Source organism: Opisthocomus hoazin, chromosome 13, assembly GCF_030867145.1.
Source record: "Opisthocomus hoazin isolate bOpiHoa1 chromosome 13, bOpiHoa1.hap1, whole genome shotgun sequence".
In the NCBI taxonomy this organism is placed as follows: domain Eukaryota; kingdom Metazoa; phylum Chordata; class Aves; order Opisthocomiformes; family Opisthocomidae; genus Opisthocomus; species Opisthocomus hoazin.
In genome coordinates this window covers 15930438-15946256 of record NC_134426.1, presented here as the reverse complement: position 1 = coordinate 15946256, position 15819 = coordinate 15930438, and the positions used below count along the sequence as shown (strand labels likewise).

The window sequence follows — 15819 nt, the reverse complement described above, 5'->3', positions numbered from 1 at the left end:
CTGCCTGGGAGAGCAAGGAGGGGCTCCAGGTGCTTTTTAATCAACGCGGGGTCTGACCCCTGCTGCCTTCGAGGAAAAGCTTTCAAACCTCACCCAACACTTTTTGTAGAACACAAAAGATTCTAACAAAATCACAAGCATCCCACTTTCACGCAGAAATAAGGTTACCCGTTCCAGCCTACTCTTTCATCCACATTTAAAAACCAGAACAGCAAATAAACGTTTGAAAGCATTAATTGTGGTTTTGCCAACACCCCCTCTCCCAGGAAAAAAACCCTCTACGTACAGCAGAAGAGCTCACCCTTGGCTTGCCACCCTCCACCTCCAGATGCTGGACAGCAGAGGAAACAGAGCCTCGAAAAAAGATTTGGCAGCTTGTAACCTTTATTTTTAGTTTTTTTAAAATTATTTAAAAAGCATAATTAGAAACTTCCATTACAGAAATAATCCTAGCAAACCAGTTAGACATTCCATTGCTCAACATTTAGGAAACTTCACATCAGCACCACTAGAGACACAGTCCCCACCCCTTCCAATTGAATAGTCAGTGGCAAGAGCAGAGAGAGAACTGCTCCTTTACAGCCAGCTCTAGGAAAAAAAAAAAAAATAATCCCACTTCAAGCCAGGAAGTTGGACACCATGTTCAAACCATGGCCACAACCACCTGGACTCAAAGAGGATCAGTCTTCCCATACAAGAGATCACTCCAGGCTTGGGTGCACCATTTCCTCATTTTATTGCATCATTTCCAGTAAATTCAGACATTTTCTTTACTTCTGCCTGTATGAAGTTACTCCCTCCTAGATCTGCACACACGCTACTGCAAGAGTCCCACCGTAATGCAGCTGAACCCTTCAATCCGAAGGTGGTAACCATCACAGGACAGCTTCCCTTCAGCAGGAAGGCTCTGAGGACTGACCCAGCTCCCTCCTTGGGCACACACCGCATTCGACATCAGAAAGTGGACAGGATGGGCCGGCGTAACTTAAGCCACCGCTCTCCATAGCTGCTCAAGTCTTACAATTATCAGAGCTCACACTAGCAGTATCATCCCAGCTCATTCTTATTCTTGGGTTACCAACGAAAGATATGTGAAGAAAAGAGATGGGTGAAGGCAGCTGGATACATACTCCCAGCACCTGAACTGATTAAAAAAAAAATACGTGTTACACATTCATTGTTTGCATTTTTTAAAATGTCTTTAACGTGATTGATTGTGATGTGATTGTATGATTAGGGCTCTTACCACAACCCGTAAAATCTAAAACAATGCAGGTAAAATAAGTGACTAAAATTTAGCCTCTCCTGGGGGAGGGGGAGGAAGGGAGAGAAGTGGGCCGATTCACGGACATCGGTGAATCATATCCTACCAAACTAAGGCCAGCAATTCCATAGGGCCACTCACTGACAAGCTGAGTACGTCCACCTTTGAGGTCTTAAAGGAAGCCATACCCTCCATGCCTTTCAATCATTTTAAGGAAATTTTTTTTTTTTATTATTATTATTTAGGCAATTATTCAGGTGCTGAGCATGTACTTTCAGCCTATACATTTGATATTTTAGTTACACGCACGTACACTCTCCACCTTTAACTACATCTATTCAGGCTGAGGAACTGAGCCCTCGTTCTCCCAGCAAGGCCAACAAGGGCCAGGAAAACTTTGCTGAGCGTAGCGAGACCAGTTCGTTTTCAAGGGTGATCCTCCACCACCACACAACCCAAGCAAGCAAGCTTTCCACCTCTTTCCACGAAACAGCAGTCCTCCTTTCTAACAGAAGGATCCTGGGAATGATCCTGCAGCAGCTTTCGTAAGTCAGACATCAGTCCAGAACAGCTGGATTTATTTTCATGCCTTTTCTCTCTCAAAAACAAAAGCTTTGCCACCAAAATTCACATTCAAGTTCAGATTGCCTATTTGCCTGTGGACAGGGCAACGAGGAGAAGTTTGGGGTTTTTTGGCAGAATCACACGGTTTGTGTTGTTCTCGAAAGAAATGGACCCTCACTTAGGACCCTGGCAGAACCAGAAGCAGAGGTCAAAGGAGTTAAACTTTGCGGGTTTTTTTTTTAAAAAAAAAAGTTTTATCCAAATAATTCCCACTTCTGCAGGTCAGTTTGTTTTTCAGTATCTTGATACAAACTAAAGGAGAGCGCAGGTACAGCTGGGCTGCAGCACAAGAAGGTGAAGCCCAAGGACCCAGCCACAAATCTGGATCACGGCAAACTGCAATGCAAGGCCCCAGCAGCAGCACCAGCTGCCAGCCCAGGGGCTGGTGAAGTGAAACCCCAGGCTCCAGCAGCCACACCTGCAATCCTGGTACCTAGAAAAACAAAGCCCGAGCCCCAGCAAAAGCCTGGAACTCAAGGTGAAGCCACAGGCCCCAGGGGCACCAGTTGCCAGCCTGGAGCCCAACAGAAGTGAAGCCGAAGGCCCAGGAAGCAGTCGCTGCCAGCCTGGGGCCAACTCGAATTCAGAACTTTGTACTATTTCTTTAAAAAGATGAATTCTGCAGTCCATGATTGGTTGACATTAAGAAGGCATAAGCCAAAGCGACAACAGGGAGGCGAGGCTGGTTAAAGCAATATACATTATATACAAACTCTTGGGTTAATTAGTCCACTTGGTAGGCAACGTCCTTCTTGTCTACAAGGCGCACTGGAATGAGCAGGGGAGGAGAGGGGGGCAAGATTCCATCCGATACCTTCTTGGCACTGAAGTGGTAAGGTGCCGGCGCCTCTTGATAGAAAACATGGAGAAAAGATAATCTTTAAATAACGGCACAAAACTGAGGAAGTCCTCCCAAAGCCTGCCCCAGTGGAATTGCCCGAGTCTAGCTGGAGGGGCTGATCTGTCTGAGAGCAGAGTCTCTGCAGCAGGGAAAGGGCATTAGCAGCATCGCTTCTTCCTTTTACTGTTCTTCGTTAGCTTCACCACATCATTCTGTTGCTGCTGTTGCTGCTTTGCTAAGTTTTCTTTCTTTGCTCGCAGGACTAGCTCTGTAATGCAATTAAACATCTGCAAGAGAAACAAGCAAGTTCAGACCTCCTAGGAACTCAGGCTAGCTTGTGTGGGCTGCTGGTCTTCTGAAGCAACCCCACTTTTCTAGGCATTTCAATAACGGTTCAGAGATCTCCTCCAGCCCACTACAGGCTAAGTGGAAATCCAGTATCTTCCTGATCCACTCCCAATCTAAACCAATTACCCCTCTATACCCTTTCCCACACCAGCAAACAAAAGCAGGTCCATTTGGCAGCTGAGGCCAGGAGTGAAGACTGGGCAGTCCTACCTCCCAGAAGCACTCTCCCTTGTGCCAAGTCCTTCCTGAGACCATGCCTAACACATTAGCACTGTAAAGCCAGCGAAAATGCAACACGGGCTTCTTCATTTCACTTCCCCAACTCTTCCAAACACCACTGGATGTCTCGACTTGACACTTTAGCTCCTCATTTGCAACTTGTACAAAGCATTTTATCCTTCTTCCTCAATGGGAAGAATACATTTCTTATTTCTTCCCAAATCGTTATCGCAAAATTGTTCTATCTATAGTCTTCTGCGTATTATATTACCTCTTCCACGTTAATATTTTCTTTGGCGCTGGTCTCAAACAATTGGATCTCCATCTGCCCAGCAAATTTATAGGCATCTTCTGTTTCTACCACTTTTCGCTCTGGGTCATCATTCTTATTCCCTACTAAAAAAGGAATGAACAAAAATGGTCAGTTTGGTACTCCAGCAGGTCAGACCACTAAATAAGATGTCGTGACTCTCTGATCCGAAGCTTACCTAGTATCCGGCAGACATCATCACAATTTTGATTAATTTCATGCAACCACCGTTTTACATTCACAAAAGATTCTGCACTGGTTACATCATAGACAACAATGACCCCGTGTGTTCCTCTGTAATACCTACGGAGCAGAAAAAGACAATAAATGTTAACTCAAGCTATGCACCATCTTCTCAGCTCTTTCACTTAGCTTCTGCAAGATTCATACCAAATCCCAAAGTCATGGCAACCAAGCGCCCCCATTTTCTTTCCACCAGGAGTCATTTAGTTCTTTTACAACAGCTAGATTCCTGCTATTGACTAACCCTACAGAGTTCCCTGCTCATTTAGTCTACACAAGTAGGTTTCAAAGTCCAAAGACTGCTGTTTACTTCCTTGTTCAGGCTGTAAAGACATTCAAAGATGAATACTGTCTTCTGGCTACGTGAGCAAAAGGTGGCGGTGCCCCCAGTAAGTTCCTCAGAAGTGGCTGTGATGTGAACCTTCGCATTGCACCAGCCACATGAAGTTCTTGCAGTAATTTCGTTATCAGTGAAAGATCACTTTGAGGCTGAAATTTCAGCAGATCTCCAAATACACTCAACCCTCAGTCACAGTTCTCTCGAGCTCACAAAAATTTGCCTTGTTGAGCGACTGTGTTCTCATCGCACCTTCCTACTCAACAGATCGACTCCATATGTGCATTCAATGTGCTCTGCTACCTTCAGCCATTAAAAATAAGCTTCATTTCAGTTTATTCCCATTAGTCTTGGGCAACCAGCACCTTTAAAAGATGATGAGCAATTCTGATATGCAAGAAAAATATCTGAATTCAATTCCAACATCATCACTTTCATGACCCTACTAAAGGCAGACAGTACGTGCACCATAAGAATGCTATATAAAAAAAAGCAAGCTCCACCTTCTCAGTTTTCAGCCACATTCAGAGGGCTACCAGGTATTTTCCCTACTGCAAATTAGGCAGCCTTAACACAGAAAAAAAAAAAAAAAAAAAAATTTAAATAGTTGACAGTGAGGTCTTTGCCAGCATCCAATTTTATATTTTGTGTTGCTTTATTCTTTCCCTTTCATTTCATCCCCTTTCTTACAATCAATATTAAGATATTTAATATAACAAACTCAAGAATCCAGCATACCAAAATCGAGAATTTTCCCTCAAATTGTGATGGCATTTCTAGACCTTGATCTCTTACCACAAGCACCTCTCGCAGCGCTCTCCCTTCCACTGCACTTCAGCAATCTCCACTGTGACCACTCTGGTCCTCTCTGATAGTTTATTCCAACTCAGCGAACACACATGAACTCCAAAGCTTTTTAATTTAATCCAAATGCACTACCTTCCAGAAGATCTCACAAGCTTCGGATCACTTCTGCTACTGATGCGCTTGAGCAAGTCACCGTCTCTTCCTCAGCTTTAGCCTCATGACCCCTTCTACAAGAGAAGCCGGCTGCCTTTCTAAGCCACCAAGACCGACTCTGGCAGACAGGCACACACCGCATGCAGAGTGCAGGCATCTCCCCCAGCCCCTTCCTCTCATAATCACCTTCTAGAGACAGTCACCGGGTATCAACACTCCTCTACGATACGATACATACTCCATGGAACTGGGAGACCTCACTCCTATGGCTCATCCGGGCACTTTCAGAAGACAGCCAAATACTTCTTCCACGCCATGTTCTACCAGTAATTTATGCTGTGCACTCGCTTTCTTTGGCAAGAACTAACTCAGGTAAGAATTACTTATTCCCAGCCCATAAGAGATCCTGCACTTTCAAATACTCTAGTCCATTCACAATCAGCTCCTTTAATAGCTTTAAAGCTTGCTACAGCGCTGCATTTGTGTTTTACTTCGCTACAAGCTCAACTTTATTTAATAACTTAGAACCTTTAGAGGAAAAGTTATTCCAAAGCCTGAATCCACACATTGCAAAAATAATCCAACCCCTCCTGACACTAACATGTGCTGCACACTGGTTTTTGACGAATACTGTTCTGTGTGATAGCATCCGAAAGGGAAAGATCTCTGACCCTGTCAAGAGACTGGATTTCTCTACACCCCAACAACAAACTAATTATCTTCAAACTCTCCCACATCACCTAATAGCCTTTTAATTCAGCAGCCCTCAGGCTGACCTACCGCTTCCTCCTTACCACCGAGCATCACATTTGCAAAGACAACACTCAGCCTCTCGAGAAACGCCACCGTTCAGCTACACCTACGCAGAGCTGCTCCACTCTGCTGCGCATCCCGGGCATCCAAACCAGAGGACCCAGCGGAGCGCCCTGCTGCTCCTCCCCTGCCCACGGACCTAGGCTTTCTTCTAAGCAAAAAATATGTTGGGGAATAGAGCAACACGCACCCTCCACATACAGATCCCACTCCTGACATCTCGTCAGCACAGCCGTCGTTTGCTCCTAGGGACGAGGACTGTGGCTGGACCAAGCAGCGCACACTGCTATGGCATTCAAACCTCGGCAGGAGCTGGGAGCTCCTGCCACAAAGCACTAATATTGCCAACCACCTCATCAGCAAGATCTTCCTTTGTGCAAGACAGCAACCCCTGACTCCTGCTGAGTTCCTACCAGCATACAACTGCTTCTATTTTTGGAAGGGAAAACTGTCTGGCACATCATTGCAGAAAGGTTGCCAACCCCTCATCTACGCTAAAATGTCATTTTCTCCATTGGCTGACATCACCTTTGAGCAGCCCCAGAGATAAGGCCACGACTACCTTTTATTCTTTAACTCATAAGCCCCACAATACACATTTTTCTCAAAAAGCTAGTCATGCTATTTTCTATCATTTGTCAGATACAGCCTTGTGTCCTAGATGACATTTTAGGCTTACCAACTACAGCAAAGGTTCTCCAACCCCAAGTGCAGGACAGTACTAGAAACAAAATCTGATTTATCCTACCCCAGACTTCAAATTTCAGAATGATGCAGTGCAGAATTGCTTTTATAACAAGTTGTAGGCTTTGGCGAATAGAGAACAGATGGGGCTTTTGGCATTCAGGGAGGAGTAGGTGTAAATTTTGTGCTTTTGGCAACCAAGAGGTAGATGAGGCTTTGACACTATGGAAAGAATGCCTTATCTTCTCCCCATCCACATTTTAGGGAAGATGGAGACCATAGAAATGACAGCAGAAGAGAAATGAAGTTCTCAATCTCAGCCTCCCATTCAAGGGCTAAATGACTGATGCCAGCTGTCTTCTATATGCCATGTATCCTGCGAAACTCAAAAGTCAGTACCTGCTACTGCTAGTAGTGATAAATACATTAATGAAATACAGGGTGGGGGTTGGGTGGGTGCAGGACAGTTATTCACGTTTGAAGTGTCCATGACAGTATCCCGTTGAGGTGAAGGACAACCAAACCTGACCTGTACATGCCCCTGGATGTTTGGTAGTAACCAACTATCTTCCATAGGGTTGGAAAGGTTACCTAGATCTAAAGGCTTTACATTTAGCTTTGGTGTGGAAAAGCCTTAAGAATTATAACATTTAAGTCTAAATAAACACAGTACCACCAAAGCTGCTTGTTCTACCTATAGAATTATATTTAAAGAAGCTTAAAGGCACAAGCTTACTGCCTTTGAAACATTACATGGTTAACCAAACCCATGACGTCCTTCAGCCACCTGCACTCTCCCCTCACACCTCTGCAGATCACCTTCCTAAGCAGCAGGGAACATTTTACCATTCACTGTGCTACTCCCTGCTACGAGATACCACCACAAAAGTTTATTTCCTCTAGTGAATGCTTCCCAGGATTGGCATTCAGAGTTGGAATAACTAGTTTCATGAAGCATGACAGTAGCCAAGTCAGATTTAGAAGAGACAGAATATTACTGGCTGCATCAGTTCAGCAGGTCATCTCTGTTCATTTTTCCATTAAAAAACAAAAAGTAACTGGCCAACTTGAAAGACAGGTCATTGATTAAATCCAACACCTTTGTTAATATTTCACTAGTTTGTAGTATACATGTTTCCTCATTTTTCAGTCCTCCAGAATTCTAACCAATTCCAGAGACTTCTAATCATCTGTTGTCACACTTCTCTCTTTTTCAGGTTCCTGGAAGCACATCTATTGTCACAGGTCAGTTGACCAGTCTTTTGCCCATCATACCTGGTTTACCAGACGCAGCAACTCTATCATCTCAAAAAAGCTTATCCCTTTCTTGAACATGCCATTCCACACAAATGCAGGGCAGAAAGTCCCTCTGCTGTCACTATTCATCCTGAGCTAGCATCTGACAACTATTATTTAAAGGTGGAATCCTAAAAACACGATCCTGAACCAGGACAAAGTAGGGCTATCCACACGAGCAAATGAAGTACAGGAACAGGTTGTTCATGCATCTCAAGTATTCCTGCTAATACAGCTGAGTCCTGGCATGCTGCATCTCTGGTGAATTTAAACCAAATTTAGAGTTTGGATGACGTTCCATGCCAACCAAATTCACACAACTTGGCCTCTCCTCCCACTAGGCACCAGCTATCCCAGTATTTCCACATGGAATAGACAGTAAAAACAGCTGCTGTCTTTTATACTTCCCAGTCTGAAATTCTGATCTAGTTTATTTTTCCTGAGTTTCTGTAGAATATTCCAGATCAACTTGATTTCTGTTTCTTAACAGTTTTATTCTGTTCTTCAGCTTCTGTAGCTGTTGTCAAGTAAAATCAAAATAGTATATAACCTTTTAATGTTTCCCGATTTTCTACTGTTAACTTCCTACCAGCTCTACCATTTTGCAATTCTAGGTCTACGCAGCAGTACTTCCAACCTATTATTACCAGATGGGCTCTCATTTCAGACTTCCTTGCCAGGCTTGGCTCAACATCAATCTGAACTCTACCTTTAGCTGTAAAGGGATTTCCTGGCCTGCACTAATACTGAAGGAACACCTTTTTGTATTCCTAACCACAGTCTAAACCTCAATCTAGCCGAAGACTAGACAAAGACTACTACACTGTTGACAGTGCACTCACACTCCACCCATGATTTGGTAGCCAAGCCCTTTTGTAAGTACTGGCATGGTAACTCCATTTGTCATTCAGACTGGGATAAGGATATCAGTTACAGTACTGCTTTGCCAATTAAAAAAAAAGTTAGAACCATTTCTAAAATCCAAATCTTGTCATCTCCTGGTTTTATAGGTGATATGTTTAGGTCTAGAGCACCTCTTGAAAAATATCCATCAATGCCAGACAGTCACAGCTCACCGACCTAGCGGCAAGAGGGGTCCTCATGACAACGTAACCAGCATTCCCCAAGTGTTCTCCTCAACACTTCTAATGCACTTGGATGCAGCAACCTCTTTGCTTAAAGTCGCACCAAATTCAAATCTTTCTTCCCTGACCATGGAAGATTCTGTAACTACTTTGCCAGAGTTAAGGCAGGAAAACGGGGGCCTTTGCTTCTCCAAGAGTAAAATATACCTCACTTTGGTAAAAAGCTATGCATAAGAAAGCAGCAGCAGACTTCAAACAGGTCATGGCACAAATGCCCTCAAACCATTTCAGCTTCTCCATTTTAAATGTTAATCAAAGAAAAAAAATTGAAAAAAACAATGCACAGAGTCCAGTCTGCAGCTATTCCTGTTCACATAAGGAAGCCTCCTTTCCTGGTATTCCCCACGCAGTGCTGGACACCATGGCTTTCTAAACTAGCTGGCATCAGCCCCATGAACCAACGCTCATTAACGCAGCTCCGAGTCATGTCAGGGAATCTGAAAACAGGAAGGCCATCTGCTGACTCAGCACTAACGGGGGTGGGGGGGGGGGGGGGTGGAAGCGCACTCTGTGACTCGGCTGCACGCACAGCTGACGGGAGCCGCAGCACTGCATTGCTGCCTCCTCCTCACCGCTTCCTGCCCGAAGCTGCCTGCAGCACCGAAACAAGAAGTGATGTCACACACAGGAACCCTCCAAGAGGCAACCGATCTTTTTTCAAGCTAAACACTTCAGAAACAATGGAAGTAATCCAGTAATACCCATATAGAAGCGCAGAGGAAAGGGGCAGTGCACGCATCAGGTTCAATTTTGCCATTTCTAGCTTTTAGACATAACACAGATGCAACCAATCTCATTATCTTTATGCCTCAGTAAGTTAACCAATACATCGGCTGAAAACGATCCTCCTCTCAAACAGGAGCCAAAAGAGAAGTCAGTCATGAAAGACCAAGCGAAACACCTAGGTCTTTCAAGAATCATTACTTTTTATTAATATCCAAATGAAACAAAAGTTCCGTTTCCAAGTGTGTTGTTTCCTCTTCCCCTAGCGTCACGGTGAGCAGTCCCACCTTTGCTGCAGTCTGTTTACAAACACATTTTATTCTCAGTTCCCACCGCTGCAGCTCTGGGTGTGGTTTCTTCAGGAACAGGAAAAGCTGTGCACATACTGTTCAAAAGGACAATGAGCATGAAACTGAACCCGAACCAAGGGTTAACTTCGTGTGGGTGTCTGCTTCAACAGAACTCCACACAAAATAGCCACTAAAATGCATTTGTCCTAAAAGAAAACTAAATATCGGAAATCCTGTTCTTCGATCTCAAAGCTGTTCATCAGTTACACAACACTGCAGGAGGGCTTGCGCCCCATACTTCTGCAACACATGCAATCAGAGGATGACCTTCGTGGACAGGCTTCAGAGACAAGGTTTTTACCACATGCAGAACAGTGAAATAACTCCAGTTCCATCATTTGGAAACCAGTGGCTGAGGAATAAGACAAAGCCATCACGGAAACGCACAGAAGACTGAGCAAATCTGAAATCCCAGTTTCAAACCTTGCCACAATATCATGACTGCTATCGGTTCTAGAACAGCTGAGAGAAGTCCCACTGTACAGACAGCACAGCTATCATTAGCTAATCAACTGCAACATTGAAATATCTAAACCATAACTCTAAACTACAAGATCCATACACTAAGCTACACACGACAAAGCCCAGTTATACTCACGTTGATGTAATAGTCCGGAAGCGCTCCTGTCCAGCTGTGTCCCAGATCTGTAGCTTCACCTTCTCTCCATTGATCTCAACTGTCCGGATTTTAAAATCCACTCCAATTGTGGTAATGTAGCTGCCTGAAGGCAAAGCATGGATCAGTGAGAACCTAAGTCGTCTTTATTTTGCACGTCCCAAAGCACACTTCTGAACCCTATTTAGCAGTAGCTCTCAGACTGGACGGGAGCACAAGGTTCTCCCTATCTACTTATCTTTTAAAATGTCCTATCAGGTCATGCTGCTCTGCACATTTTTTGTCTGCAGCTAATAGCTTTTTTCTAGCCATAAAGCCACATCTCCCATGCCACCTCTAAAATTTAAAACTCAGTGTTACAAAATAAAATTAATTCTTCTACCGCACTGGTGGTCAAGAGTAAGCACCCAAGTATCTCAAGAAATGGACAGTAACTATGCAAGTATTTAACTTGTCAAAATTTTGAGATGAAGCTTTGCTTTAAATGCTTGTGCAATCACTTATTTTGAATACAGTTTGTTCTAAGAGTTTTCTCCCAATAAATTAGTTGTGTCACAAATGTAAGTGGTTTAGCCACAATATTCAATCAACCTAAATCCCAGATGGCCAATAGGAAGTCTGCACAGAACACAGCAGAAGCTAAAAAACCTAAGTTATTTCTGGAACCATGTCAGTATTTAAACACTGCGGAACTTTCAGTTGCAAGTGAAGATCAGACAGGATGGTTTGGATAGGCTTACACCAAGAGCAGCAAAGCTACAAACAGAGCATATTCCTAGTACAGCTATCAGTGTGTAAATGTAGAACAGCTCCTTGCCAGCCAGCAGCACTGGAGCAGACCTTGACCGTTTCACTTACTGAAGTAAACAAAACACTCACCTGAGAACGTATTATCTGCAAAACGCAACAGCAAACTGCTCTTGCCCACACCTACGACAAACAAAGACAGCAAGATCTTTGAATACAGTCATCTCGGGTGGCAGGTAACACGACAGTATTTTACCCATTCATGACATTTTTAACTCTAACTGGGATCTTTTCTCAGTAGACAGTTTAGTAGCATCCACCTTGACTATTCATCTCAGTACTCTCCTTGAAGATTTGCTGAGGCACACTGCAGTCACTCCAAGACCCAGTAGGCTTCTTGTAGCAATATGGGGCAGGGGGGTTGTCCCTTGCTTCCTCCAGCCTTCAGCAAACTCAAACAGCAGCTTTTGAACTGCAGTCAGCTCTAGGAGGTCATAAAAGAGTTACGACTAAAAGCAAGTTTACGATCAGTAGACTTACATTTGCTAAGGGCAGATCCGAAAATGAGTATGTCATGGTAATTAACAAGTACTCAGAACACCGCTCTAAACTACTCTGTTGAATTCCACTTGCACATCACGCTTAAGACCGCTGCCTACCTCCCATCCATCGTGCCATGCTGAACAGCAGTGGAATTTGGACTACTCCGACGACCAGACTAGGGTTTGGTACTATAAAGCTTATGTTATCATGGCCACAGCTTAACAGAAGCCTAAACCAAACAGGGGAGTTGGGCACCATTGTTCTACATTGCCATCCAAACCAGGCTGGCTCCACATCTAACAGGAAGGACACATACCTTTCTGCAGCTGTACCTCCTGCCAAAATGTTCCACGAAACATTTCTAAGTGCTTCGAGTAGCACTTCATCCAGTTTTTCCTTAAACGATTGTTTGCACCCTGATCACACTCTGCTGCAGGGAAGCATTTTTCACAGCATTTCAAACAAGAATCACAACAAACTCATTTCTGCACACCCAACCAAGGGAATCCGGGTATCAGAATGCCTCAAAGTTGTTATGTCTGCATAACATCTCTGCTGTTAATGTCCCTTCCTCTCCCTTCCCCCCCTCCACAGAAGCCTACTATGGCATGCAGAGGAAATTCAACTTCACCAGGGTGATTATCTATTAAATCTTTTCAGGTAGAAGTTATTTAAGCTAATTGTTTTGATGATGTATAACTTGCAAGTCCTTAATAGAAGACCTGTGCAAAAGGCATATACAAAGACTATACAGAACTCCAATAGTTCTCAGCTGCCGGCATCTGAAGATAGCAACCAGCACACAAAAAACCAACCCTGAAAATCTGCATGATTCCAGCGAGCCAGGTCTCAGTTGCAAAGTGGGCAAATCACCAGACATCTAGAGAAGCCATGCTCATTTCTCATAGAGTATTACAAATGTTAAAAAAAATTTAAAGAAAATAAAGGAATGCTCCTAAAAAATACAAAGTTACAGCATGCATGCACTGAATACCTCTGTGCTCAAAAAAGGCAGCAGACCAGTTCCCGAACTTTAAAAGAGCACTGGTTATTTAGCAAGAGCTAAACCTCTGCAAAATACCAGTCAGGTAAGGAAAAAGGGAAAAAAAAGGTTTCAGCAAGCACTATGCTTTTTGATCAAGCAGCCTTGGCCTCCAGCTTAATGGACAGAAAGTAGATGCTGGAACCCACAGACCTGTCAGACCACACCACCTTCGCAGAACATCAGCCAGCCCCGGGCTGCGTTGCAGAGCTGCATGGGCTGCACATGACCACTGCTCTGTCAGACTGTCCACCGCTGCACAGACACGGTCTCGGCTACACTGCTCTCTGCACTCAGGCATCTTCTAGAGAAGAGAAACCTCCTGAACTCGGGGAGTTCTACACACTCCCAATGACAAGGAGCTCACTAAACAAGCACTGCCTCTGACCCGCACTGTTCAGGTACAGAGAAACCCAACTCTTTGTGACCCTCCGCTTCCTACACAGCTACTTGAAGATCTGGAAAAAGCAGGCTAGCAGGGCCTCTCTGCTTGTTGAAGACAGCAAAACGAAACAAAACAGAAGAAGGCCTATCGGCTTTGCAAAATCAAAATTAAAAGCACATTTCTGTGCCATACCAGCTCCTAAACCCTGTATCTTACTGAATGGCAGAGTGAATTAAAGAAGCACATGCAAAGCACGGATCATCTGTATTATTTTTAAATATGTGGCACAGCTGAGATCACCAGCAGCTTTGCAAGATGACCTGTTCTAAAAACACACAAACCTACTACCCTCTAGACATATTTGCATACAGGGGAAAGCAAGCGAGACACAATCATCCTATCCAGTATCAGTCCACTTCCTACAGCAAGGAATAAACATCAATGAACAAGGCAAGCCAACAGTTTTCTGAAAGCAGGGACAAAGCCTTCCTGTTGGTGTTAGCAAAAGCAAAAACAAAAAAGAAAAATCAATACTCAAACTACATAGTGAGATTTAATTACAACAGAGAACCACAGACAACCCCGACAATTCTCACAACACTTTCTTCCTGTCACTGGAGAGACTACACGGACTCTGCTCGAGAAGGCTCAGCTAAGAAATTTCATGTAATTGCTTAAAATGAGGAGAAGTCTTCCTCAGAGTTTTCACCATCCTGTTTATCTTGCTTGAACAGTTTTGAAACTCATCAGCAAGCAACAGAGTTACTGCTCTACTCGGAATGCAGCATTTGGTTTTAATAATCCACAGGCTCCCAAAAGCGCCTTGGGTTTTCAGCCGTTTTGAAGCTATTGCCTTTTCTCCCTCTGTAGATCCCTTCGTGCAGACACAGTTTAGTAGAGAATAAAATATTTTTACATACAGCTAAAGCTTTTGGAGGTGACAACTGCCAAGACCGTGCAACACCACGCTTTCACCCAAGAGCTGTGCCTCGCTGCATGCCAGGACCTGCTGCCTTACGGACCACACCTCTATTAAAAGCAGAGGGTGGATGCAATCTTCTCCAGTTTATGGAAATTAAACTGTAAGCTGCTGGACTCTTCCCAACACTGAATCGGACTGAAGGCAGGAATCTTCCCAGTCTCAATTCTGAGGTGCCTAGACTAAAGCACCAGACACAGGCTGAGTTCACACGCTAGCCCTCCAGAAGTTTCTGAAACTGCTGCAGAAGCGTTTCCAGGTCTGTTTTCAAAAACCTATAACTACCCTTCATCCAGAACTATTTTAGGGATGTGCATCCTGTGCTATAACTAGAGGTACACAAAGCTACTAGCTCTTCAAGTATTTATTAAAAAGTGACAAACTCCAGAACTGAGACTTCGGGTCGAAGCACAGCCAAAGTCTTGAGGAATAATCAAGATATTAAAGAGTATTAAAGCGTAGTGGCTGCCACAGTGGAAACCGAAGTCCCTCGGGCCGAGGAGCCGCTGGCCCTTCCCACCGAGGCCCGCAGCCGGCTGTCAGGGCGCAGGGAAACCCCGCCGTCGCAGCGGGAGCAGAGCGGCTCGCCAGTGCCGGTGCTCTCCTCAACTGTACGCGCCTCGCCCCCCCCCGCCCCAGCCGCCATTCACTGCACCTCCCCGCGCAGCCAGGGCCGCCGGGCCGGCCCACCGGAGCTAACGCGCGCTCCCGCTCGCAGCGCGGGGTCCTCAGCGGAGCCCAGCGCCCGCCCCCGCCAGCACACCGGGGAACCGGCCGCCAGCTCCCCGCCCGGCCCGGCCCCGCCGCCGCCCTCCGGCCCCTCACGGCGGAGGCGAGGGGCGGCCGCCCCGCCAGCGGCCTAACCCCCGGCGCGGGGGCCGCGCCGCCCGCCCTCACCGCTGTCGCCGATGATGAGAAGCTTGAAGAGGTGATCGTAGTCCCTGGCCATGGCCGGGGCGGCGGGGGCGGCCGCGGGCGGCGGAGCGAGCAGGGAGGGGGGGAGGGGGCGGCGACGGCGGCTCCGGGCCGGATCCACTTCCCGAACAAACAGCCGGAACTGACAGCCCCACCGCCACGCATGCGCAGCGCAGGAAGAGGCCGTCGGCTGCGCCGCCGTGCCGCCGCGCGTGCGCCGGCCCCACCCCTCCCCGCGCGCCTGCGCAGCCAGGGCACCGCCCTCCTCCTTCGGCTCCGCGGCGGCCGCTGCGCATGCGCCCGCTCACCGGCGCGGCGCCCGCTGGCCGCGCATGCGCAGAAGGTTCCTCGCAGGCGTTGGCGGCCATGACAGGTCCCTGTGAGGGAAGGGGCCTTGAGGAGGCTGCCGCCCTCCCTCCTCCGCACCGGGAGCCA

General features: G+C 45.9%; 1 protein-coding gene across 1 annotated transcript; it reads right to left on the bottom strand.

The window, feature by feature from the left end:
- Positions 1-366: 366 nt before the first annotated feature.
- Positions 367-15553, bottom strand: RAB35 (RAB35, member RAS oncogene family). The gene is made up of 6 exons (XM_075434824.1): positions 15367-15553; positions 11653-11703; positions 10756-10879; positions 3785-3909; positions 3568-3692; positions 367-3016 (listed from the first exon to the last, which is right to left on the bottom strand). The coding sequence occupies exons 1-6, from the start codon at positions 15416-15418 to the stop codon at positions 2888-2890; spliced, it is 606 nt and encodes a 201-aa protein (XP_075290939.1). The 5' UTR covers positions 15419-15553; the 3' UTR covers positions 367-2887.
- Positions 15554-15819: the final 266 nt, after the last annotated feature.